A 26842-nucleotide genomic window follows, 5' to 3' on the forward strand; every position below is an offset into this window, starting at 1 on the left:
CTAATTTCTAACTTCTGTTAGGAAATCACTCTTACGCTGCTAGAGCAGGCAAATTTGTACAGGTGAGTGGTTTGATCTGCACCTCCGCAGGAGCACCCCACCTAGGACATGAAATACGCTAGCTCACAAACCTGAGAGCTGCCACCCAACCTGAGTTCAGCGCATTTACATCAGGCAAACCTAATGGCAAGACAGCTTCTCTCACAAAGAGTCTGAAATATTGGTGACGAAAATGAAGACCAAGCAAGGAATGAACAGCACAGGCTTGCCAGGGGTGAGGCTATCAGGAACAGAAACTTTTCCCTATTATCCCATAGTCTGTCTGGGAAATGCCATAAAGTTCATTTGAACAGCTTCTGTTGTCCCTTTATTTTTATTTACGCTAATTTCTTTTTTCATTTTTCCTTTTTAAAATGACATTTTTAAATCACATGATTTACTGACATTAAAAAAAGCTTTGCAGATTGATTCTTATCCCAGAAGTGCAAATTCCACATTGTCCCGTGGTTTAAGAGAAAAACGTGACACTAAAAACTTTGCACTGTTTAAATGTTATTTATTAAATATCTTCAGTTCAAGGTTTCATTGTAACAAAGCTATGAAGGTTCTACCAACATTCAGACCAAACAAACAAACACTAGCTAACTTTAATTATTTCTATATCATGCAAAAATTCTGCATCAACTGCCTTCCATTTCCTGTTTAAAATGTGATATTTATAATATATATTATATAGATGCTTATATTAGCCCCATAAGAGAACATTAAGAATGCTAAAGGTGTACAGCTGTGTTTGATAATGGCCATACCAAGCTAAGGTTCTCATTAACTTAAAAGGAAACAAAACAAACAAAAAACCTAAGAGTTTGTCTCCAAGACTGTGCAAAACCAAAAAATTCAACAGTTCTGTTCTTTTTAGATTTTTCTCTGAAAGATGCAGGTACTTTAATACAGAGGGTTTTCTTTTTAATTATTAATAATCATCGGGTAAAGAGACAAGGAAGATCAGACCTAAAGAAGGCATGCATAATGTTTTGTATTTATCTTTTTTAAAATGGCATAATTGTAATCTCCTGTTTGCTCTCCATTTGTGGCTTTAAAAAAATCTGAATAAAATATCAAGGCTTTTCACTTTTCTGCTTCACTCACTGGCTTAGTGCTGTCCTATAAATGTTTCAAAAGAATAAAATCTAGTTTGCCTCCCGTGGGTTCAATCCTCAGACTCCTCCCTAGGGTGGTGGAAGGAGGAAGAAAAGAGTATTTGCTCAGACAATCCTGGGAAGCGTGGATGGTCTTTTCCTTCATCAGGGGTTAGCTGATCTAACCCTGGCGTGGGGTAGCACCTCTCTAACAATGGGAGCAGAAAGCTAGCTGTTGCAAACTGACAACTCCCCTTTGTGCAACAGCTTTTATTTTCCGCATACTGTTAAATGAGGATTACAATTCCAAATTGGCTTTCTTCTCTTCCATCGTCTGTAAAAAAGTTGCCTCATACTTAGGAGGCTGTCAGTGCAATCATTTTAACTCCCTCAAAAGATCGAAAATAAAACGATTAGGGGTAGGCAGAAATTCAGGTAAAAGCCCTTCCCCTCTACTGTAAGTGATGCCTTCCCTTGGTCAAGACAAATCCTATCTGTCCACCAGAAAGGACGTTTTCTTCTTGGAGCTAGGCTCCCTCCTTGGTAAGATCAACAGAACACATTCCCCAGCCCATGAATAAAGGAAATGGACTCCTTTTGCAGCAAACAAAAGATAAATTGGACCAAAGGACAAACATCCGATCCCATGTACTAATTCCCTTTCCCCTCTGCTTCATGAGGTATCCTCTAACACACAGAGACAACACAGGGAGGTGGCCTGGAGTCCTTCGGTTACAGTTGTTGATGTTCTGATCTGCTAGTTTTCGGTGTTACAACATCACTGTAAAAAATAGAAAAATTACCCAAATAAACACTAGGAAACATGACACTTACAAACATCAGATGGGTTAGTGGTGGGGAGAAGCACCTGGCTAGGGCTGATGGCTCCCACGGCTATTTAACTCGGAGACCAAACAAATCAAGCAGGAGGCCAGGTAACCCCTTTAATCCTATGGGTGCATATATTTCAGTATAAAAAACACACGCTATTTATGCCTCATATAGGAGTGTATGTGCAAGTCTTCATGAAGAACATAACACTAAGTTTTTTGCCTGCTTCCTAAGGAACATGTGTTCTGCAGCACTGTGGATCCCAACTATGCTACTAGAAAGGAAAAAAAATAAAAAATAGAAAATCTCATACATGTACCCTCGTCCTCTAAAATCTCTGCTCTTAATGCGACGCTTTTCTTGTTTTGTTAAATTAAATAAACTGCCTTCAAACCTCCATGTTTGGCCAAGTAGTGGCTGTTTCTAAAATCAGTATCTCTGAAGAGCAAGCTTCTATTTAAGTTATATTCACTTAAACCCATTTTTTAAATCCCTACTTCCACCTTTAGTTTTAAATCAACATCCTGGTTTGTTTTTTTTTCTTTAGAAGAAAAAAAAAAAGTCTGTTTTGGGATCCAGCAGCCAAGCAACCAGCTTTCCACAGCGTTCTTGCTGTGCAGAGATCGAAGAAGAAACTCAGGCTGAAGTCAGTCTGTTGGGCAACAGGAAGAGAAGTGCCTCCTTCCTCTTGAACCCCAGTCTTCACCCTGGCTCCTCTGGGGTCTCCTCGCCGCCTCTCACTGACTCAAGTTGCAGCACAGGCTGAATGCAATGTTAACTTCCACCATGGCTTTGCGGAGCACAGTTCAGCCATCCGCTGCTTAAGCCGCCTCCTTTTTTTGCTCTCCCTCTTCTCTTTCGCTCTCCTTCACTTTTGCTTTCCCCCTCACTTCATTTCTGAAAGATGTTCCAGCTGCTGCCATTTTCTTAGCCCTGGGGGAGGGGGCACGTTGGATAATCTGTCATTTATCTGTTTTTTATTGTTTTATACAAACAACATGTCCTTTTTTTTTTTTTTTTTTTTAGATTTAAAAACACCTTCGTACAGCAGAAACAGACACGATGGATCCATGGAAAACAACAGAAAGGCAGCGCCCGGAGCATCAGATGCATGCAGGGTTTCGTGCATTTGGCTGCTGCCTGTTTGTAATTTGTATTTATTTTTTTTTAATGTCAAAACAGACATGACCGTTGCTGTCACTCAGGCACTCCAGAGCTGCTTGCTAAGAAGACATTGCCCTCCAGCTGAGTATCTCCACAAGTTGCTGCAGTCAGGAAGAGGTAGTGTCCACCCAGAAAGGAGAGGGGAGAATGGGATGCAAGATGGAAAGAAATAAAGCCAAACATTAGTTGGACATAATTAATAAAACATGTTTTCTACTGCCTGATTATTTGGTGCAGGCAAAAACCCTTCCTAACACAACACAGACTGGGGCTCGTGAGGAGAGCCACAAAGACAAGAGTCACTCGCTTTCCCTTCCAAGTGGCCGCATGTGCCAATGAAAATGAACTACTTGCTAAAATGAATTACTTGCTTGATTGGGGCAGACCTGGGCCCACTACCTAATAGTGACATGTCCCAGAAGTTGAAGGAGTGATCAAAGGCTCTGGTCCTAAGGAGCAGTTTCCGCCTCACTTCCATTGGCTACTGTTTTTATTTTTGAAGTTTTCAGTGATTTTGTCTCTAAGTGTTCTTAATATTTAAACAAATGCACGAGCTTTTCTGCAGTTTTGCAAAGTTGTAGCCCTAGTGACTGCTTTTAGCAAAGGCTCTTTGTGGCTACTCTAGTTGTGTCAAATTATCAGTTTTATTTTTATTAGTTTTACGTTTGGGGTTTTTTCATTTTTGTTTAGCATTGTCCTGCCATGAAAGTGTAGCCAAAATCTTCTTTCTACCATTTCTTAGTTTGCAAACCTTTGTCACGAACTCTTTTACTAGTCATCTTCTTTCTTGTTTCATACTCTCTCCTTGCACAGGAGTCCTCTGATTAACCTCATTATGGCTGTAGTTTCCTTTTAAGATGACTTACCCAGAACTGAACTCTGCCTTCCAGGTAAGAAAAACACACTGACTTCTATTTAAGCATTCTTATCCATCTCATTCCTTCTTCATCCTTACCCTTCACTGCATACGGGCCAATGCTGCTCCAAAATGATTCAGTGTGTTCAGATGCGGGCTGCCCACACTGACCCACTTGTAATTGCACGTGGTTACACCTCCTTCAGAACCCAGAAATGCGCACAAATATTTCAACTTCAATTTAGTTTATAGGGTTTTTTAAATGTTGTTTTAACCAACATTCTGTGGTTTGGAAATGGCTTCTGCTCTATAGTTTTCAGAAACCCTCTAGCACATACTTTTGGAGGAGCTGCAACAGTTCAGCAGCCAAGTGAAGGGAACATACCTCTTCTGTAGCAGCTAAGACTCTCCATTCCTAAACTTCCTCAGAACTCCACTGAGCCAAAAACAATCTTTAATAATTTCTTCTGCATATATTTTGGACTACATCCAGGACAGAAGTCTGCCTCAACATCTCTGTGATGAAAACTGATGCAAGTAAGTTATTTTTTGTTTCCTTGCAAAGGCTTTAGCCTTCTCACTGCCTTACTCCTTGGAAATTCAGCTGATTGTCCAGCTCTCTGGAAAGCTTCCCTGCTTCTGGTGCCCCCAACTGGCTTTTGCTTTTCAAATTCCATCTGTGACCTCTGCAGTTTGCTTGCGATAGTTCACATTCCTTTCCATTGCCTTCAGTAGGGTTGAATTCCTCACAACACATAAGAATATAAAGTGTGCTTGGCTTAGTCCCAAGTAGTACACAAGACTAGCACTCAAGTAGTAACTATGCTTGGGTGGTCCATCCTCAAATGACCACATGAAAAAAAGCTTCTCTCACAGGTGTAGATGTGTTTTGTGTTTGCTCTTAAATACAAAGTCTTTAGTAAAAAGGTTCTAAAATTAAGAAACTTAGATCTTGAAAATGAACATGACATATGCTTCAGCACAAAACAAAAGGAGGCAGAATGACTTTGTAGACCCAACTAAAAGAAACCAGTAAGGCAATAAACCAGAGTTCCTAAATGCTGGAGAACTAAATGGATCTGCAGCCCTTCAGGAGCAAGCAACAATTGTTTCTTCATGTCAAATTTTATAACCTAAGTTTCCTCCAATGCTGAATTGTGGCAAGCTGAATTGGGGGATATTTTAAGTCCTCTGATACTATTTGTTCAGATATTTTTCTAAAAATATCTGAGTTTCTGAGTTTTCTCAACATTTTACACTAAATAGCTTCTGCTAATCAGAAAATTTATATGAATAAATCTTTATCCTTATGGCATAGAAATTGTTCTGTATAGACTTTATAATATCCTCGTGAGATTATTATATTCTCATCAAAAAGCTCTAAGAAATCACCAGCATGTAAAAGTAGATCCCTGACAGCTGGGAAACAGCAAACCTGTGCACAGCATGAGATACTCTTCCTCTCTGCTCTGGATTAGTGCTCTGCCTGAGCACAGAGCCCTGCACCTGGGAGGAAGCGCTGCTGCCACAGGACAATTGTGCTCAGGAACAACTGTCTGGCATGTGATGCCAGTTTGCCAGGAGTGGCAGATAATCCTACTGAGTCCAGGGCACAGGGCTTAGAGAAAGGAACACCAATGCAGCAGCAGAAGTTTTCAGCCTACACACAAATGAAATGGTTCTCTCACAGCCAGCTAAATCACCTCGAAAGCTGAATTCCTGTATACAGCAGCCTTAGCTGTATGATATACTCCATACCCGTATTTGATCCTCACTGGAGAGGTGCTGCAGGAGCTCCAGAGCAGTGGTAGTGGACATTCAGCCACTTGCCGTCTCGGCGGTGCCAGACGCGGGTCTCTTCAGACTGCGTGGTGCGGGGACGGCCTTGGCCGTCGATGTACTGTGTCAGACGGATGTATGCGATGCAGGCAGCATCTTCACCAATGACATGGACGTGGGGGTTCAGGATGGTGGTGTGTATTGGCTTGCTGTTCTTCGACAGTACTGGCAAAACATACAAAACCATCAGCTTCATTTTACTACTAAGAAAGAACAGACCCCCATATCCTCCAATCTCTTTTACATTCTACTCACCTTCCACTGGATTCTGGGATACAATAAATATTGCTCCTGCAATTTTCCAGGCAAAATCCAAGTAATTCTTTCCCCTATCACCTGTTCTTCTCCTAAGGAACTGCACACTTATTATTGCCTAGAATCCCCTGGGCCCTTTGCTCCCATTTCTTCTGTAAAGCATACTCACCACTTTTTCAACATCAGTGCTGCTGTTTCTTCAGTTATAGAAAAATATCTTGTAATTACAGAATATTGTTACAAAGGAGTCATTAATCAGGAGATCTTTAAGCTAGGCCTGCGTTATATGTGAATGAGCCTCAGACAAGTGTAAAAATCACTCCAGAACACGCTTTTGAGAGAAACAAAGTCTCTGCATACTTAGACTACTAGGAATAGCCTATACCAAGGACCTTGACCTAACACCCAAAATAAACAAATTGAACAGATCAGGACTCGAATTTCAATTATCTCATCCTGTGGAGACATCCAGGAAGGGAGGTAAATCCACTAGTATAAACGATAGCATTTCTGCCAACTCTTTTTCCTGCTCCAGGCTGACAAGGTGACCCTTGCATCCATGTAACGGGTTCATTAGGTTTTAAGAGATCCGAAACCATCCAGGGAAAACTCAAAGTGAAGGCACAACTGATTTGTGCATGACTATCCTTATGTCTGACCATTCAGTATGTCTGCCCCAAACATACATGTCATTTCCATCAAAATATGCTCATTTTTTCCCTTTCTGTATGAGTAGGAAATCCAGTGCCTCAAACTTTTAAAGCTCCCACAGTCCACACTTACAAAATATTTGCAGCAGGCAAACTGCATGCATACAGTAAAGGGATCTGGGGTTAAAATTGAAATTGTTGCTGAAAACGGCTTTTGAGAGAAAGGATGCTGACTTTTATGAATGCATCATAACCCCCACACAATCAAGTTCTTGCTGGTTCTCATAGCCAGTAAAAACAAGGACAATTTTCCCCTCAAATTGTGATATAAAGGAATATTAGAGAGAAAGCTGTTGGTGTTACCAAATCTACCCACTCACAGTTCTCAAAATAAAACTTATGGAAATCCATTCCTTCAACAAGGTTCCCCAGTGCTTCAGGTTCAAATGAGGTCAAGCCAGGATCACAGATTTTTCTGCAAAGAAAAGCACCACAGGTTTACAGTCTACATTTGAGCCCACAGGCTATTTACACAATGAAGGACTGATACAGCATTTCACTCACACCCTGTGTCCACCTATTTCCCTATTCCAAGTTCCTGGAGGACTCAGTCCTACTGCAACAACATAAAGTTGACGCTAGTTGCCATTTCACATAAAACAAGCCTCTAGGTTTTGGCTTTTCTTTTATTCTCTTTCTGCCCATCCCTGCCCTCTCTCTACTTTTCTTACAAAGCTGGAACATTTTCCTTTTGTTGCTCCTGTTGCTGTTTGATATATGACCTCTACCTGATGTTCATTTAGAGAGCTCTAACATATCCTTACTTCTAATTGATGTGGGCTAAAAAACATAACACTTTTTACCATCCCTGACTGCATGACACATCCTCATACCCAGGAGCCAGAACATCACCTTGCACACAAATTGACAAGCAACCCGTCAGAAGACATCTGTACTTACGTATAAGCCTCAAAGTCTCCATTGTTGATGGCTTCTATCAGCTGCTCTGTTATCTTAATGATCTCTTGCTTACGCACTGCGAACAAGAAGAAAGAGCAATTTAACTGTGCATAAGACTTGAATAGGAATACGGGGCTAATTGGTGCTTCCTACAAGCAATTTGTGGAGCACCGTTAGTCTAGATCTCATAGGATGCTGCTCCCTGCATTCTGGAGATATGCAGTAATGACAACCATCCACATGAGAGTAAAGGGGCAATGGTATGAAAGGGGAATGGTGATCCCATAATGCAGGGAGAAAAGAATAAAGATGTCATATGCAATTTTTTTCTTTGAGTAAGGTCTAAGGCACCAGAGATGCCTCCTGAATGACAGTCTGAGGTGCTTCTGGGGAGTTTGACCAATGAATGTCAGTGAACCTGCTGAAGTGAAGCACTTGTCTGGCAGCTTAAGATGTAGAAATCCTTCACCACAGTAGTTATATACAAACGGCCACCACACAGATCGAGCCAATTTGAAAAAGTCTCCCAACAACTTGCCTATCACCATCACCGAAACCTCAGCTATTATTAATGCTGCAAACAAGCAACTGGGACATGTAGGGATGACTTCTGCAAGCTAGAAAGACAATCGCAGCACGATGGATGGGTTGGACAAACAAATCCTAGCTATATACTAGTGTGCATTCTGCTCCTCGAGCAGTTAACTTCTGTCGTTCCCCATGGCACAATTCTTTTCAGCACTCTGACAGCACTGCTGTCAACCCAACCCAGCATGATGGACTTCAAGATGAACGAAGATGTGGGCTAGCTGTTTGCAGTTATTTGGTCCCCTCTGACCAGCACCTCTGCACTCTCTTCTCTTGGCTTCCCACAGCCAATTGCCCAGGCCCCATCCCTTCTGAGGAGTTCCATCACCCATACTGATCTCAAGAGTCCTTAACACTTGCAAAGTTTGGGTCGGCTCTGTTAAATAACACTCTTCTAGTTCTATGACTGTATATGCACCATATGTATGTCTGAGTCTGTGTGTACATCCTCACATCTCTTCAGCCCTCCCCACACTTTCCCTGTAGGTAGGATATTCTGCACATTATACAAGCATTTAGGAGGTGCTTTAGCATTATCTTCAATGTTACCAAATAATTTACAATTCTTACCATTATCTGCCCCTAGGCATCTAAAACGTAGATGTCTGAAATGGAACCAGTCACCTGACTGTTCCTTCTTTAGGCTGTGAAAGAAATAGGCAGTTCTGGAAGGCTCAACTCAGACATCTCAGATGCCTATCATCAGGAAAACTGTGTTTAAATCCCACCTACCACCTTTAGATGTCTAAGTCAGGGAAGATGAATTCCACTCTAAATGCCAGAAGGTGCTAGTCTGAACTGCCCTCCCCTGTAAGCTTTCATCCACATATGCATCTTATCCCACCATTGGTAAGTGCAACTGAAGAGCAACAACATGATAATCTGGCTACGAAAGATGTTTGCACACACTCTGAAAATCATCTAAGAGAATTATACTTTCCCACCAGCCAGAGAAACATCTCAGATAGGGGACAACTGGCTCATAATAGTAAGCGATCTGTTTTTGCTGCTCAGGCTGTACACATTTCTACCCATCAGAAGAGGTATACAGGGAATGGGTTATGTTACACAGTAGTACACGGTGGGTTATGTTACAAGCAAGTCATCGGGAATTGCCTCTACAGGAAAGAGGGCTACTTGTTGGACGTCGCTGCCATGCAGAGCACACAGTGCAGTGTCCAGAAGACGGAGTCCATGGGAAAGGCTCCATTTGGGATGAGTGAAGGAACCTACAGACCACAGACACCACGGGCTGACTCATGCCAAGGAGATCTGCACCCCTTTCCCAAGTGTCACTATGTAGCGGCATTGACCCTGTCCTTCAACACAAGTCCATTCCATCAGACTGTGCTCGTCTTTTTGCTTTTATTACATGTCCCGAGCTACAACCAGCACACAGGAGGAGATACGTTTTTTCCAAAGGACAGAGAGCCTCGGGATGTCACAGGGAAAGGCATTTGCACCTGCCACTCCTGATGAATCCCTGGGGTCTCCTAACTCACACTGCAGAGGGGCACAAAAAGGAGGCAAGCATGCACCAGCACAGACACACAAGTGTGACTCACGGCTATGCTACTGTCTGGTTCTGGGTATCCTACGAGGCCGCCCCGCTACAGCACGCAGCCAGCGCTGCAGCAGTACCGCCAACCGGGGCTGCGGGTGGGTGCACCGCGGGCGCCGGCAGCACTTCCAGCGGAGTCCCGTTTGGGCACCGGGAAGAGCCGGGCAGGCCCGGCGGCCCCGCGGCGCCTCCCGGCGGTCGCCGCCGTTTCCTGCAGCCAGCACCGCCCCGGTCGGGCGCGGCCCCGGGAGCCGCCGGCCCCGCCGTGCCCTTGCCGGGGGGCAGCGACCCCGCCGCCGGTACCGCCTGCCGCAGCGTTAGCGCAGAGGGGCGCTCCGTGCCTTGGCGGACGGACAGGAGGAGAGGGGCGCGGAGGTGGAGAGAAGAACGGGGGAGCGTTACATCTACAGTAACCAGCGTTAATTGCACTACTCCACTACTGCTACCCAGCTGCTAACTTACACGGTGCACGGTTAAGTACAAAGGGAACTACTGGAGTTAGCAAAGGCTCCGACCGAGCACGCTCTAACTCCAATGTCTGCCCTGGGCTGTCCCAGGCAAGAAGCTTCTCTTCACAAGACTGTGTAGCTGCAAAACAAATGTAAGCATTAAAATAATATAAACAAACAAAAACCAGAAAGCAAAATAAAAACCAACAAAGAAATACAAACACACACAGCCCCAACCCCGGTGGGCACGCAGAGACATTCACATCCCAGCAACCTCTACCCGCTCTCTTGCCTCTGTCACACTCAGCTGGGCCGGGCACTGCTCAGAGGGGACCATCCTGGCACCGGTGCAGAAGACCCCTCAGAGCACAGTAGGAATCACACTAGTGCTGCTGAGGTAGTTTGAGGGTGACCTAAACACTGGTCGAGTAGTGACAGAGCAGCATGAGGGCAAGTACAAGATATGAGTGAAAGGGAGAGAAAGTAGGGCATCCAAATCACTGCAAATCTCAACTCAGGGGGGAGCAGGGTGGGAGAATGCTGCCTCACTTGGCAGAGGAGTGATTTGGCACTCCTCAGAGTACCAAGCAGGACCTTGCTATGAGCAAGAGGAAGGAGTTAATAAAAAAGCAGCGATGGACTGTACACAGCAAAAAGGACTTCAGAAGAGATCATTTCCCTTCCATTCTGGCTGGGCAAAACACCTTTCCCATTGCACCTCACAAACCAGCAGTTTGACATCCTTGGAGCTACTTCAAAAATAAGTAACAAGAGAGGTTCTGACTGCTGCATCATATGAGACACTGCTGCTGTGTGCAGGAAACCAGGGAAGGAAGAGAGGAGGAGACAGAAGAGGGCATGCCTGTTCCTTCTTTCGCAGACTGACCTGAACAGAATAAAATACTACAGACATTCCCAACTCACATTAAGGATCCTTCCATTATAGCTTTAAATAGTCAGGCAGCTAGTACAGTATATCTGTGCAGGGGAAAGGCTGGGAATCCCAACTAGACTTTCTCCAACCTACTAGCTTTGTTCATATCCATTTTCAAAGTTTTTCAGCCACAGGCCTCTACAGAGGCAGCCAATTCAAGAGAGATCAGACAGACGGTACCATAACTGTCTGACTAACCATGGTGCAAGATAACTGAGCTAGCAGGACAGATACACAAGGTAAAGCTCACAACAGAGAAATGTCCCTCAGAGCCAACATTTATCTAAGGATTTTAACTTGGAGCACCTGACAATGGATTCAGAAATGCTATCGGATCTTCCAGTAGCCACAGCCTCCCTTCCAAAGCACCCTTGAAACAGTCTGTAAAAACAGTTTCTCATTCCTTTTGTACTTCCTGAGCACCATCCATGTCTGGGGTGCTCCAAAGCTCTTAACCAGCGAGACCGAATTCAGCTTCACACATCCCCTTCATAAGCAGACCGCATTTACCACAAGGAAAACTAAGAGATGCAGTGACTTGCCTGAGGAAACCCTGAAAGCCAGTCTCTCTGCAGAGAACTCCATGTCTTGTCCAGATTAAAACAAGGAAATGAAATTAGCGAGGATGAGGTTCTGGTTTTCGTTTGCTTGTTTTGCTGTGTTTTTTTATTATTATTTTGGAGTTTTGTTTGTTTGTTTGCTTGTTTTCAAATAGGGAAGGAAAGGTTTGGAAATTTTCAGTGTGCAAAGGAGGGTATTTTGCAGGAAGGGAGATGATTTTTTTTTTCTGGAGTACTGGAAATGAAAAATCAACATTCTGGAAGGAAGTTGAGGAAAGGAAAAATCTTGGGGAAGGAGAAATGGGAAAGGTGAAGGGAGGAGTGGGAAAAAGATGCCGTGAAGCACTGCACCCCTGGACTTACTGGCTGAGAAACAGAGAGAAAGCTGGGACTGCATGGACTCAGTCTGTGTTTTGCTCTCACTGTGCCTCCGTCCTTCAAGCACTGAGCTGCCGTCCCCGGTGGAGAGAGGGGGAGCTAGCATGGCGGGGAATTAAAACACAAACACAAACAAAACACGCAAGTTCAGTAAATAAAAAAAGAGAAAGGAAATAGGAGAACATTAAAGAAACCACAATGCTGGGCACAAAACATGCAGGAGTATCCTCCAGGGCAAAGCCAAGTAGACAGCTCTACAACAGGGACCTGCTGTTCGATTTAGAATGACACAGGGGCGGGGGGGCACTGCCTTTAGCCCCACCACAGTAGAAACAACATATCCCTCAGGCAACTGTCGCTGATGGATCAGGACATGTCTCCTACACCACAGCAGAACAGATCTGTGTAACCTGTTGTCTGTTGAAAACAAGAAGTTGGCAGAGGAATTGAACTATCACATCCCCTTCCACAGTCATGGCTATAAAGAACACCAAGAACTCCAACACGCCCAAGCCTTTTGGTCTTGCTTAGCTTAACACATGGAGGGGCAGGAGCTGAAAAGGAACATTGGTGAATACTGCTACACTTAAAACTGAAGCACTAAAATTACCAGACCTGGCCATAGCACAAACTATTACTGTGCAAGCTCCCTCCCTCCCAACCACCATTCAAATGCTCTCTTCTATTATAATCAACAAGATTTTCTGAACTCTGCCAAAAAACCCCGGTTTCGATCTGCAGCAATGTCGCCCTATACAATTCTTCCTAGAATTAGCCCTGGCCAGCTGCTCCCCCCACCCCCCAGCCTTCTGTTCCAGTCCTAGCCTTTCGCTCCTCACAGCATTTGGATTCCTGACTTATATGACCACTGGCTCAAGTCTGGAACCTCTCCTGAACAAAAGCTGCCAAAGGAGACAAAGTTCTGGACAAATATCTGTTCTACATGCATATCCAGGAGAGATTAGATAAATAAATTTCATTACCACACTACCAAAATCATCCAGTTCCCTTCTGTCAAAGTTAGGTTCTTAAATCACAGATTACTCTTTGGTAAAAAGGTGGGGGCTAGAATACCGTTCTGTGAGGAGGTCAGGTCTTCTCTGAAACAACCTGTATTGCAGAGCTCATTTACTCACTGACATCCATTTCTGCTCCCAGTGACTCCTCAGAAGAGGAGCCAGCAGCTTGTGATAAGCCATGGGAAAAGCGACAAGAACTAGCTCTGCTGACAGAGGTGACATTGTGGCTACACCACAGGGTCAGCATTGATTTTTCCCTGGATATGTAACTCAGATTGACTACAGGGACAATGAGAATATCACTGTCTCAAAATTCAAACTACTAACACATTTGTCTCAGAACGCAAACTGCATTTGCCAACACTGAACCTGCTCATTCAGGAAAATGTCTGTTTGTCCTTCTTTAGAGAGGTCAGGGAAAGGACAGCTGCTCAAACAACATGAACAGATATGGAACTTGGAGCTCTTTCATCTAAAGAGTTTCACAAGCACAGAATATTTATGATATGGACACTGAAAGGTGTGAAATCTCTTTTCAGCCTCTTCCTCAACTGATATCATGTCAAGGACATGAAAAATCATTCCCATTCAGAGATGACAGGCTGAGAATGATCTTCATCTCAGAAACAAAAATAGACCCAAAGAAAAAAAAAAACAGAGCAAAGTGTGTGCATGTCACTAAAGAGATTCCCAGAAAGGGGTGAGAAGGAAGACTGAGCAGTAACAGAGGTTTCAACTGCCTGTAACCTACAGGGAAGCACAAAAACACAACCAGACTCCCAGCATCAAGGGACTGGTAGGGATTTTCCAAGCCTAGAAATGGACTGGAGATGAACAGATTATGATATTTGCAAAAAAAGCATTCAAACTCTGAGACAAAAACAAATTAGCTCTGGGCAAATGGTGTTTATATACCACAGAGGCCAAGTCAGCTGGTTCCCCTGTGCGTGGTCCCACTGTGACAGGAATGACAGCACCATAGCAAACTTACAAACTGAGTCAGACACAGAAATCCGGGAAGCTAGTTCAAGACCATGATTGAATCTCCAGGATCCCCTACCTGCACTTAGCTGGGTTAGAAGTCACAGGCAGAACACCTACCTTTCAGATCCTCATCTTCAGTCGTGGTGTTACAGCTCTCTGTGGAACCCTGCACAGCAGAACAGAGCATTACCTGGCATCAGCAGTCATGAGCATGAGTAAATAGTTTGATTTGTTTGTGAAGGAAGATGGGGAAAAGCGCATAAACATTGGCAGGTATGGCAGGGAGAGGATGATAAAAAGAAGATTTGGATGGAAGCCGGCCAAAAATTAAGCAAAACTTAACAGCATCTTTGCTCAGCTTTTGCGTGTTCAAGCCATCCGCTCAGAACTTTTACAAGGACAGAAGTTACCAAACTCTGTCAAACGAGATAAAAATGGGGTTACTTCTGTTTGGAAGAAGGATAGCCTAGGAACCCTCCTCTAGCTTCCTGTGGCTTTCTTGGAGGACAGGTTTCCATTTCCAGAAGAAAAAAAAAAAAAAAAAATAGTGCATAAGTGCCTGTATTTTCCAGCCCACATACGAAAGAGAGTGGTGATTACACACTGCAGTATTTGTACAGTTGTCCCTACTCAGCCTCTTCCAGAGATCCACAGCCATACAAGACACCCCTCCTAATCCACTGCCAGCAGTATTCAGGAGCACGTTACAAACCAGACGTCGGAAAGGTAGAAACTGCATTAAGACACACAAAGATAAGAACAAACAGCGAGAAGCAGAGGCTTCTCTGACAACACTCCCATCCCTTACCTTTATGCCATCTGTAGCATTATGGACAACAGTTGTTTGAGGCTCCTAGGAAAGGATGGAAGAATCATTAAACTCCAGTTCCAAAGCATTCTCTTATTTATTTTCACTCCCCAACAAGTGGAGAAAAGGTGACCGACATTAATTAAAAAAAAAAAAAAAAAAATCAAACCACAAACTCCAAACAGCACACATGTGCTTGTGTGTGCGCACACATACTTCCTGCACAGGTTTCCTGAAGAGAGAGGCTGCACTAAAAGCTACAGTCGCAAGGAGACAAAGCCCTCAGCTTCCCTGAAATTGCCCCAAATTCTCATTTTCCCTCCAGTGAGCCAGGCTGGCACAAATGCCAGAAGGCAGCCGAGCAGCCAGTCTGCCCCCTCTGCAGCCGCTTGTGAAGTACAGACCCTCAGCAACATCCTCCCTGGGGAACGCTTTAGAAGGGGGAAAGGGGGAGGAAAGAATAATACTGGGCTGGGGTCTTTGTCTCCCAGTTTTTTGGAAAGTTTGCTGGGTATTTTACCCTAAAAAAGGGACATTCATAATTTCCATAATAAAAAGGGGATAAGCCAGACCACCTCAATGCCTCTCAGAGAAGAGTTGCTAAGGTAACTGAAAAAAGGCACATTTGTCTAAATGTCTCTCAAATGAGATCCAATTTCAATAATAACAACAATAATTAATAATTTAGAAAGGCTCCCTCAGTATCAAAACCATGATGAACAAAGCCAGTGATGGGAAAACAGAAAGTTATGAAGTGTCCCAAGAACCCTCTGCCCTACAGCAAACAACAAAACCATCAAATACCACCCACCCACCCCCCAAAAAATACCCAATCCAGCTCTCCAGAGACACACAACATAGAGCAGCTACCAGGACTATGGGTGCTAACTGACTCCTGCACTCATCCCTTCGTTACTGGGACAAGACTTCAGCATCCTGCACCATCTCCTCCCACTGCTGTCACCCTGGCCGGGTGGCTCAGCGAGGGCGCAGGGACTGGGACAGTGCAGTGACGTACACTCACCATCTACCTCTGTCCCCACTGTACTGCTGCCTGATCTTCCAAGTGTAGAGAGGCAGATCACACTGAGCTGTGCTGTTCGTACCAGGCACAGGGCACCCTACGAAGCCCGCTGCACACAGCCCAAACAGAAAATGCTGGCCCAGCAAGCCAGTGAGCTGCGTAGGATCAACCACACAACTGAGCAGGCCAAATGGGCCATCAAAGGACTCCTCTAAAAGCCCTTTGCCTGTCCTTTCTTCTGTGGTGTCCTGAAGTCCATCCTCCATTTCCTGGGTGCTGGAGAGCGGATGGAGCTTGCCACTCTCTTCTTCCAAACCAGCCTCCCCAAAGCCAGCAGGAACAGTTGAACGGGACACACAGAACTATACAGGGATGGCACAAGGGGAAGTCCAGGCAAGCTGCGATCCCCACATCCAACCACAGCTCTGCTCAGCACCCCCAACCCAAAGCCTGTGAGGCTGTGATCAGGCCCCACAGCAGCACAGGGACACAGACAGAACGAAGCCAAAACACAAGCTGAAACAGAGCAGCACAAGCAGCACTCAGGGTGGGGGAAGGAGAGAAAGGGAGAGGACAGAATCAAAATTAAACCAAACAGGAAAAAAAAAATAGTGGTTGGGGAAGATACCATGGACGTCTGCACTGGGGGTGTTTCTTTTGCAGTGCTTACTATACTGGTTTTGTTGTTGCTCTGTGGCTGAGACAGAAAAACATGGTTTTAGTTCCCCTGCTGGGCAGCAGAGGCAGCAAGAAAATAACAGTATTGCTTCAATCCCAACCATCTCAGACCCTCCCTCCCCATAGGCTCATCATCAAGAAGAGGGAGGAAGGAGGAGTGCTGCCCGGGTCACTGGACATCATCCTTTCCTCAGAGGCAACAGATGTTGTAAGGGATGTACCAAAACCCAAACATGCATGGACTGCTAGAGCTATAAAGGAGGAAAACAGAAAGGAAAAAGGCAGCAGCCCAAAGGGTTGGGGAGAATCCTGCAATGAGTACCAACAAAAGTATTTGGTGAAGAAGAATGAGTGATGGCAGCAGTCCTGAGAGAAAGAGACTACAGAAGTGAGAGACACAGAATAGCCATGGTGCAGTCTCAAACGGGGCAAGTGGGAGTTGTATCTGAGGAGTCCCAAAGTGTGCAGGAACAGTCCTAGATATGTGATGATGCTGAGGGTCCCAGGGAATCTACTGATGCAGGAAAAAGTGTGGTCAGCTCTAGAAATGGTAGAGGAAAGTGAATTATGATGTTCCTGCTGTGACCTGAACAAAGAGACTTCAGGACCAAAATATGGAAAGGGATGGGGGTGGGAGGCAAGGAAAAGGCCATGCAGTTCCCCAAGTAGCGAGTCCGCTGGATGGTACCCAGTGGATTTTAATCTTTCCCTTCTTCAGCCTCTCTTGTAGCTGTGGTAGAAGAATAAAATCTACATTTCCTGCATTCACACAGCACAACAGTAAGGCAGTCACCAGCTTGCTGCAAAGAAACATCCCATTGAGTCATGTACGCCAGTTATATCAGGAATGAGAAAGGTCTATGCAGGAAGACACACCTGTGTCCACTAGTATATAGTTCCTAGTCCACAAATCCAGACAGTTGCTGGAGAATTAGGCCCACAGTTACACTGCCATGTAACTCCCACACCAGCTGTATAGATCTCTTCGTGCCAGTCACCACCAACAACATCAAAATCAGCACTGCAGGAGCATTCTCAGACTCCTTGGTTTACAGATCAAGCTACTGGATGGGAGATCACAGCAGTGTGACCCCATTGCAGCTGTTCTCCATCCCACTGTTCTTGGGGAGGGCAAACTCGTACTGCAAAACATCAGACCCTCATCACCCAGTAATCACCACAAAGAATACAGAAGTCAAATGCTGAGCTGGAAAAAACATCTGCCAAAGGTTTAACTGTGTCAACCAGAGACAGATCCTATGAGGCTGAGACTTCACAAACACCCACTAATACTTCAGTTTTTCTTCACAAGCAGCATGCCTTGGCTTAGCTGTACGTTTCAGAGAGGGAGAGGGGAGAAACAGAAGAGGAAGATGGGGCAGGTGAAGAGGGGAGGAAGTGGAAAAGAGAGGCAGGAATGAATTCTCAAAAAGTCCATGGAAAAATAAAAGAGCATATGACACACTCATTCCCAAAGCTAAGAAAGGAGAAACACTTCAAGAAGCTATGCAAAAATACTTTGATTTTTCAGAAGACTTTATAACCGAGGCCAAATGGGGAAAAAAATAATCCAGGAAGCCACTGTTCTGAAAAGAAGTTGACATCAGCTTGCTAGGCATGAGACGTCACCTTTCAGAGTGCAGACCCACACACACCTGAAGCACACAGCCTAACCTCCAGGCTGCACTGAACACCCCGGACTTCCATCTACTCTTCCCCAGCCAGTGGGCTGAAGAAGACTGAGTATCATGTTTGCTAGTCCAGAATCACATAGCATTTTACTCCATGTCAGAGTCCCAAGGAAATAAGAGGCAGAAGGCTTAGCCCAAGCATTTTTCATGTCTCTTTCTCAGATGAAGGTATCTGACATACTGAGCTTCGCACATACATTTTTGTCTATGGTCACTTAACCTTTCCTGGAAGACTGGCCTGCCCTTCTCAGAGCCCCAGGTACTACAGCCAACTCTTGCCCTCCTTCTCCTCCTGCTGCCAGCCAACATCATAGGCACTGGGCAGGCTACGAGCCCTGGTAATTCACAGTGGTACAGCTCAAGTTAAAAGAGGCCAATTCACCTCAAAAGGTGCCAGACCCTTCTTAAGATCTATGTAACGCAATTAGTTTTGGCACAGCAGTTGGTAGCGCTTCCTGAGCTAGACAAGAGACAGAGAGACAGACAGGCACAAACAACACAGAGGGTGCAAGAGAAAGAAAACAGACCAGTGATCATATCGCTAGGCTCACATTTCTAACCAGCTAAAAGAAAATAAGTACCAACACATGGACCGTCTCTGGTTATTTAGCCACCTTCACTGCTTCCATGTTTTCTGAGGCCGACACACAGTTTACATATCCTAGCTGCTTTAAAACAACATGCAGAGGGAATTTAAGTATTGCTGGCAGTGGGCAGAAAAGAAGGGCAAGAAAGGCACAGCAAACTCCTGCCCTGGAGTTTCATAAAGGAGCTGGTGAAAAGTCAGTCCCTCACATCAGATTTTCCAAGCAGTACTTTGAGATTACTTTTTTGTGTTTTAAGGAGGAAGAGGAGAAATATCTTCTAGATAGTAATGCAGAAGCAAATTATTCTGCTTTCTCAGTAGTATAACATTCCTATTCCTACCTGCAATAGGGAAGAAATATTTTCTGTTCTTTTTCTATGTAAATAATGCAATAACTAATTATTGTACTTTAGTTACTGTTCATATCTCATTGTCAGAGACAAAGGCATCATTTAATGGGCTGTGTACGACTCCTTACAATATGGCACTGGCCAATTTTCTCTTTGCTCCCTTGAGACTGGATTTGACTACTTTTCTGACAAATTCTATGGATGTCAAACATCTGGATGGATAAATGAAAGAAAATGAATGGGACAGGGGAGGCAGTTACTGGGTATTTGATCATGCTGGGGAAACAAACAAGATCAGGACAAAAGGAAGTTTCAGATTATAAATGCTCTGACAAACCTTTTCAGTAAGTATGCTTAAAAAAAGAAGTGACCAGCAGCTCTGAGCTGCCCAGCGGTGCTGTGCCCACACATTTCATCTGAACAGTGGGGCCCCATCAGTCTCTGCCACATTTGAAGCGACTCCCAGTTTGCTCTACACTGCAGGGCTCCCACCAAGGATGACGGCACCAACACCAGGCAAAGCACCTGCTCCTCTTTTTGGCACCTCTGCAATAGAATGACAAAGCCCCATGTCCAGGCACATACCTGCTCTGCTGAGCCCAGGAGAACCACTACCTTTTTTGGTTCACACTTAGAGCAGGCAAGGTCAACCTGCATTGCCAGCAGTTGATTTTCTGCACAAAATGGGAACTGTATGACTGGCCGGGGGCCAAACACTTACAGGGCCCTTTTAGTGAGGACATGGACCTTTCAGTGCACAATGACTCCCCCCACCACCACCCCCCTGCACAGACATGCTATGTAGGGTGATGAGCACAAGCCGAGCGTGCATGGCATGAGAATGGCGGACGCACGAATCGCAGGCAGCTTACGGGAGGTGCTCACCATCAAATGCACACTGGAGCTCGACTTCCTTTTCTGGACACACCATTGAGAGAGGGAAAGAGAAGGGAAGAGAGGAGATGAGAAGAAAAGCACAGAAACTATTCACACATTAGTGTGCCAGCAAGGGCCCCCCTGCCAATAATGGTCCCCTAAGGGCAGGTATAAGCAGCAGCAGAAATGCACAGACATGTCAGCAGGTGCAGAAAGAAGTCACCATTAAAGAACATGACTACACACCAGGGGAAAGGGCAGGGCTGAAGACCCCTATCCACTCAAACATCAAGGTCAGAACATAGTTGCCCCACACACTGATACAGGGAGAGGAGAAGAGAAAGGAATACATATACACAAGATGTAGGATGCAAGGGGGTGCCTCTATGTGCTCTCCCACCTCAGAAAACTGTACAACTTCCCCAGCCACACGGAAGAGGCAAACAGAAAACACCCGTGTGTTCACTTTGGGAGGAAGCAGAGGTGTGTTTTCAACTAGAATCAGAGGGTAAGGAGGAGAGCACAACGAGAGGGGCATCCTTAAGGGCTGAAAATAAGAAGAGGGAACTTCTGTGCATAGCATGGGGAAGAGAAAGGCTCCCTCACACTGAAATTGGGGCTGATGGGAAAGGCAAAGTGTGCCCACGCTCAGACACAGAGGAAAGGCGAGAAAGACAAAGAGACACTCAAGAGCCAGCATACCTTGTGCTCTCAGATACTGGAAGGAGAACAAACAGGGAGCAATGCTCAAACATTACCCAACCTTCTTGGACTCTACTCTTGTTTAAAGGCATCTTCACACTAAACTGCACTCCTGGTAACCCCGTCTCAGCAGGCATTTCTCTGCTCTTTCACTGTACTGTCAGTGTCATCCTGTGCAAGCTGAGCCTGGCAGGTCTCTCAGCACTACAATGCTACCCCACTCCCCTGCAGTCTCCACATACATTTTCCATCTGCCCTCCTCCCTTGGTACTATCTAGATTATTTCTCTGCTGATTACTACAGAGTCTAGCTCACAGAGTAGTGTAGGACAGCACATCCCAGCCAAGAAACATGATGGCGTGGGCTCAGCTACTCCTGCGCATCACCACAGCCCACTTCTGGAGCAGCCCTTGAACCCAGTACAGGCCGTGGAGTTGTACCTCCCTATTTCACATACCTGCTGACCCTTCACAGCTTTCACCTTGAACATTGCTTTCCTCCCTGCTATTGTCACATCAGAGCTCAAACACACATACAGACTGGCATGTCCCTGAGAGCAGAAATGTCCATGTTCAACTTATACCCAGAGCCACATTCCTAATCACACTATACAGCCCAGAATCTTGCAGCCATTGCATGACCAGACTCAAACAAGCAAAGCTTCTGCCTCCTCTGATCTTTAATTCCAGTACAGACAGACTCAGAACACCGATCTGTTCACCATTTGGCTCACTGATCTTCCACTTCATGAAGGTACAACACAGGGCTTGTCATAACCTGGTTTACAAACTTGTGATTCCTCTCTTCTTCTTTTAGGACAATTTAGCTTCTCCACAGGCATTTCCTCAAGCTAGAGCTAAAATAGGATGTACTGCCAGAGCATGAATACAATGCTTAGACCACAAACAACCCAGAGAAATCCTTGTACCCAGTCACAACAGGGAATTTTTAACTGGGAGAAGTAGAAATTCACACCAGCTGAGAAACTGCTCCAAAACTTCAGTTTTTATTTTTTATGTATCCTTCAGTTTGCAGCACACAAACAGAGGCTATACAGATACTGCAAGGAAACTTCTCTCTAAGGAAGACCATCTCATTTGAAGTTCATACAGATTTCCAATGAGTTACAGAAAGGAGAAAAGGGGCAGAAAATGTGGAGACAAGCAAAAGGTTCAATATGAAAGGAGAGTCAACCAACTCATACAGAAAACAATCACCCTCCTATATTAGAGGCATAAGTAACACTGACACAGGAGACAGAACCCTCAGCAGATCAGAATTTAATTAAGAGTACAATCTAAATTTAAAACAGTGTTGTTCTATTAACATGACATGCTGTATTGTAGAAATCCCAGAAAGCACATTTTTACTGGCTACTCTAATAACGGGAAGGAAGTTAGCTAGGCAGCAAGAAAAGGGTGGGCAGTGAGGTCTGTGTTAAGACCAGAGCATGAAAATACCATTACAATTGAAGACAAGTTGGATAATGCCAACATGAGGTACCAGCAGTAAGTGCTAAAGCACCAAAACTTATTAAGTCAAAACATACACAAGGAAGTAACTAAAACCAGGTGAGTCTCCCACCATCTCCTCTGTAACAGCTGCATCAGAGCCATCTCCCTCATCTTCCGAAGATGACTAGCTCAGTGAGCAAAACTTTTTGTTCTTCTTGTGATGTGACTGCAACTTAGCAAAGAAGTTTAGTTACAGAATTCTCTTTCCCTTCCATAGCACAGCTACATCTCTAAGTGTTTCTAGGCAGATAGCCCATGGTAAAGTACCTCACTGATCACTTTAAGGATTTCCCTACATCTGAACAACAAAACATTCTCCCGAAGCCGTATGGACATATTCTTCTCCAACTCAGGGATCAAAGTTTGTTAAAGTTCTGTTTCTGTATTTGTGTGCAATTAAGGTGTTCATCTCAAAAGAGGAGCAGATTCTCTACCCTGAAACTTAAGGAAGAGTTTTCCTTTATGTAACAATAAACAGGTAACAATAAGCAGGTATCAAAAGAGAACCTGAAGAATCACTGTCCCTTCAGCATAGCAGCAATACTAGAAATGGCGAGTGTTAAATCATTCCAAGCACCTATAGAAAATACAAGACATATTAGAAGAGGCTATAGGAAGTACAGTGATTCCATGCAAGGTCCCATTCACAGTTCTGGACACTTACCCTGGTTATCTTTTTACACCACCTTTTTGCACTTCTGCCTTCTACACGCAGTTCTGACACAGTCTGATACTGACAGTGAATTTATGTTAAATATCATGCTTGCTGCAACTCATATTCCTGTAGACAGTATAGTCATTTCAGGACTCAAGGTAGGAAAAAAAAAAAATGTTGAACTCAAAGCGGATCAGTGAGTGGCAGCCTGAACTAGCAGATTTGAGCTCCTATTTCTACTTCTGCTTCAGTCTTTTTATGAGATGATGAGCAAATAATTTAATCTTTGTCAGTCCACCTTTTCTCTTGCCCTTTGCCAGCTTGTCTATTTAAATTTTAAGCTAAGAGGCAGGGATTTTCTGCTTAGGCATTGCTACAGTACTAAGCACACTGGGCCCTTGATCTCAGTTGGAGTTTCCAGGCGTTACAACAATGCAGTGAAAAAAGTGAATGCATCAAAGATGGGTAGAATGTGTTACTAGATGTCAGCACTTAAACAGATCTGAAGCGTTTCCCAAGTGTCTTGTATAAAACAGTTCAGCATAAAACTGTGCTGATCAGGTGAACTTGGGTTCTCCGTATTTAGCTTCACTATAACCATCTTTAAACAGTATGGCTTTAAGATCACAACCGGTCCAGACATGGAAATAGGAGTATTTACTCCTGTTGGTCACTGCATGGATGTTACTTGACCCTTGCAGATTTCCTAAGGATTCCCTGTTGGCTCATTTTGCTGCTGTGCCTTCTCTGCCTGGGGCACATTGCACAAACTGCTTTCTCAGCAGCTGTGCCACCTTACACAGCATCCTGCCTTCCCCACATTCTCTTTACTGGGCAAAAGGCAAGGAAACCTGGTGCCCGCCATGCATAAAATGTACGCTTTCCATGATATTCCTTATAAACAGCAGAACAAATGGTATTTGGTGCCTCTTTGCAGTTATGTAAGATGAAGGGCAGGTTTTACAACATTAACCTTGTCACACCAAAAATCTGGCTTTTTCACTCTTTCAGCTATGCTGTTCAGCTTTTACTGAGAAAGAAAACAGTGTGTATGCAGCAGAGAGACAAGGTAGAATATAAAAAATTTGCAGAGCATTGCAAATGAATGCTGTTAAAATCTCCTGCATCCCATAGCATTCTCCATAAATTACTATTTACATAGAGTGTTACACCGGGCCTGAAAAACATTATTGATATCATTTTGTATCCCATAATCACCAACCAAAGTGCTCAGGAAAAAAAAAAAAAAAAGAGAAGAAACTGACAGCTTAGAGAAGAACTAATTTTAAAATACTTGCAATTACATACTTAACTAAAAATAGCACTTTGCGCATTAACAAATTCTGAGTATAAAATGGATGTGACAGGCCATGCTAGAACTGGAAACTGACGCATCCTCTCCTACCAGTAGGAAGGGAAATTCCCCTTTGGGAAAAAAGGGAACGCGACTGTTTGAAGAGCTGCCCAAAGACAAAAAACCCAACAGTAGGACTGTAACACTAACTGCAGGGAGCCCAGACCCTGACAAGGTCATAGAAAGGACATGGAGCATAAAGTGTCCTTAATCTCCACCCAGGTGTTTGCCCCAGCCCATTCCTTAACCCCTCCCTCACCTTGCAGTGGATGGCAAATCCAGGCAGAAAGGGGAACAAGAAAGCAAGAAGATTTGATACGAAACTATGTAAGGTAAATTTTAAAATGGCAGCTGCACGATGTTGCTTATAAATTTAGAATCTTAAAAAAAAAAATACCTGGGAACTACAGTGGTGGCCGCAAGACACGCGGTATGTTACATGACTCTGCAATTCGTCACCCAGTATCTTCTAGCCTCGCTTTCTGGATTTGAAAGCAGAAAAGCATGTTCCTCGGGGATAAAACCTGGGCCTTCCTTGTTGTTACTCCATCAGCCTGCATCCAAATTTTGCCTGAAGAAAGTGAGTGCAGCACTACCAAAGGTTTGGTAAGCAGGAACAATTTAAGATTCAAGGCAGTTTAAATCATTCATTATTTAAGATAATGGAAAAGTTCTCAAGTGCCAAGGTGATGAAATATCTACCAATTAGCAGAATTAGTACTTGAAATAGAAGCAGCAGTGCTAGATGAAAACCAGGAATGCTTCAAATAGATTTTGGAGAAGACTTTGCTAGAGGAGAGGGTCATACACATGGAAATTTATCAAAATAACACCACCGTGAACACATCTATATTTGGAATAATTTAAAAAATGTTTCATTCCTGTCTTCCTGTCCTGATGTAAGCTTCCCCTGCTTCCAAAATGGTCCGATGCAAAGAAAATGCATGCATCTCATTGCTCTAGTGTGTTAGGGCTTGTTTCAGTAAAGGATTAGAGCCAATTCCCATAGAAATAAAAATCATGTGTTTTTTCTTACTTATCAGCTCAACATGACTCACAGAAGATGCTCATATCACCACATATGACTAACATGTCATTCCTTTCCCATTTATGCTAAATCAGCAATAACATGCTGCATTCGCATCAGATATCCACCAACACACATTTTCACGCAGATCTTGGGAATAAAGCATGAGGAGGACATCTAGGTTCCACTCAAACTTGCCTAATATTATGTTATAGAAATTCCTACTGTATTTGTCACACAATGCAGGACTCTAGCATAGATAGCTCTGAATACCAGCCAAAAGGATGGGAAAGTTACTTTGAATAGAAAGTAAATTAAGGCAAACTAGTAATGTTTTTTTTTTCTCAATGGGCTTAAAGCCATCAGTTTTTACAGTAGTGTAATCATCAGTTAGTGGAAGAAATACTCTTTTCATTCTCATCTACTGTGTGGATGTCTGCGGCAACACGCTCATGGAGCAGAGGCACCCTGGACCAGCTAAAGCCAGTGAAGAAACTGAAACATACTTTCTTTCAAAACTCCAGAAGGAATTAATTTCCAAGGTTCTAACCAAAAAACCCCAACACACACACACACAAAACATCACCACGAAACCACACAAAACAACAACACTCACCAACAAACAAAACCAAAACCAAACACAACACCACCAAATGACAAAGCAAACAAACAAACAAAAAAATTGCACCGATCAAACCAGGAGCCTCCATATCTGGAGAGAACAAAAGACACAGCTAACCACGTGGCTCGTGGTCAGCAGCAGACTGCAGTTAAAAATACAGCATGCAATGCTTGTTCTAAACTTACATCTGATGTAACATTATACAGGAAGTGGGAGTGAAAAGGATACGACAAAGCTGAAAATCTGTTTAGTGTTCAAGTCAGGGTATCTATGCTATGCACTAATGGGCAATAGACAAAAAACCTCACAGCTTGCTACAAGCAATGCAAGATCAGATGCTCTTAACTGAACCAGTCACTGACACAAGTTGTTTGTCAGAACTATCTAGGATTAGAAAATCAGCAAGGCTAAAATTACAAATCTCCTGCATAGGGAACAATACATGAAAAGTAAGTTGGTCACAACGGTGAAGCCACCAACCAGACAGTGATCAGCACAGATTCTCCTGCGCAGCAGTCAAGCATGCCAGTGCTGCTCCAACAGAGAACGGAAGCAGTAAAAGGCTACACTTCCATGGGGTGACTAATGGGAGGCAGCACCATACATGTAGATGGCAGGGGCAAGGAAGGAGATAAGCATGTAGCCACAGAAATCTTACAACAGAGGTGTTAAGGATGTACTATAAAAACACACAGACCACTACCTGCTCTCTGGCTTGTGCAAACTTAGCACGTTGGGGAAGCGGCCTGTACTTTAAAAGTCTGCATTACTGAGCAAGAGGGTTACTC

The 26842-nt window shown here is 44.1% G+C and overlaps 1 protein-coding gene across 24 annotated transcripts in view; it reads right to left on the reverse strand.

Annotated features, from left to right (window-relative positions):
• Positions 1-535: 535 nt before the first annotated feature.
• The window catches only part of CAMK2G (calcium/calmodulin dependent protein kinase II gamma), a 120300-nt gene continuing 93993 nt past the window's right edge, over positions 536-26842 (reverse strand). For 2 of the 24 annotated variants that reach the window (XM_065067541.1, XM_065067547.1), the window contains 10 exons: positions 20190-20222; positions 16628-16696; positions 14976-15020; positions 14285-14333; positions 12150-12263; positions 10306-10431; positions 7695-7770; positions 7115-7209; positions 5749-5994; positions 536-3235 (listed from right to left, as the gene is read on the reverse strand). In XM_065067541.1, the coding sequence (XP_064923613.1) occupies positions 5762-5994; positions 7115-7209; positions 7695-7770; positions 10306-10431; positions 12150-12263; positions 14285-14333; positions 14976-15020; positions 16628-16696; positions 20190-20222 (840 nt within the window). In that variant the 3' untranslated portion in view covers positions 536-3235; positions 5749-5761. The remainder of the gene's footprint in view (positions 3236-5748; positions 5995-7114; positions 7210-7694; positions 7771-10305; positions 10432-12149; positions 12264-14284; positions 14334-14975; positions 15021-16627; positions 16697-20189; positions 20223-26842) is intronic. The other 22 variants (XM_065067542.1, XM_065067543.1, XM_065067545.1 and 19 more) reach the window with 22 other exon arrangements.

Source organism: Columba livia, chromosome 6, assembly GCF_036013475.1.
Source record: "Columba livia isolate bColLiv1 breed racing homer chromosome 6, bColLiv1.pat.W.v2, whole genome shotgun sequence".
NCBI classification, from domain to species: domain Eukaryota; kingdom Metazoa; phylum Chordata; class Aves; order Columbiformes; family Columbidae; genus Columba; species Columba livia.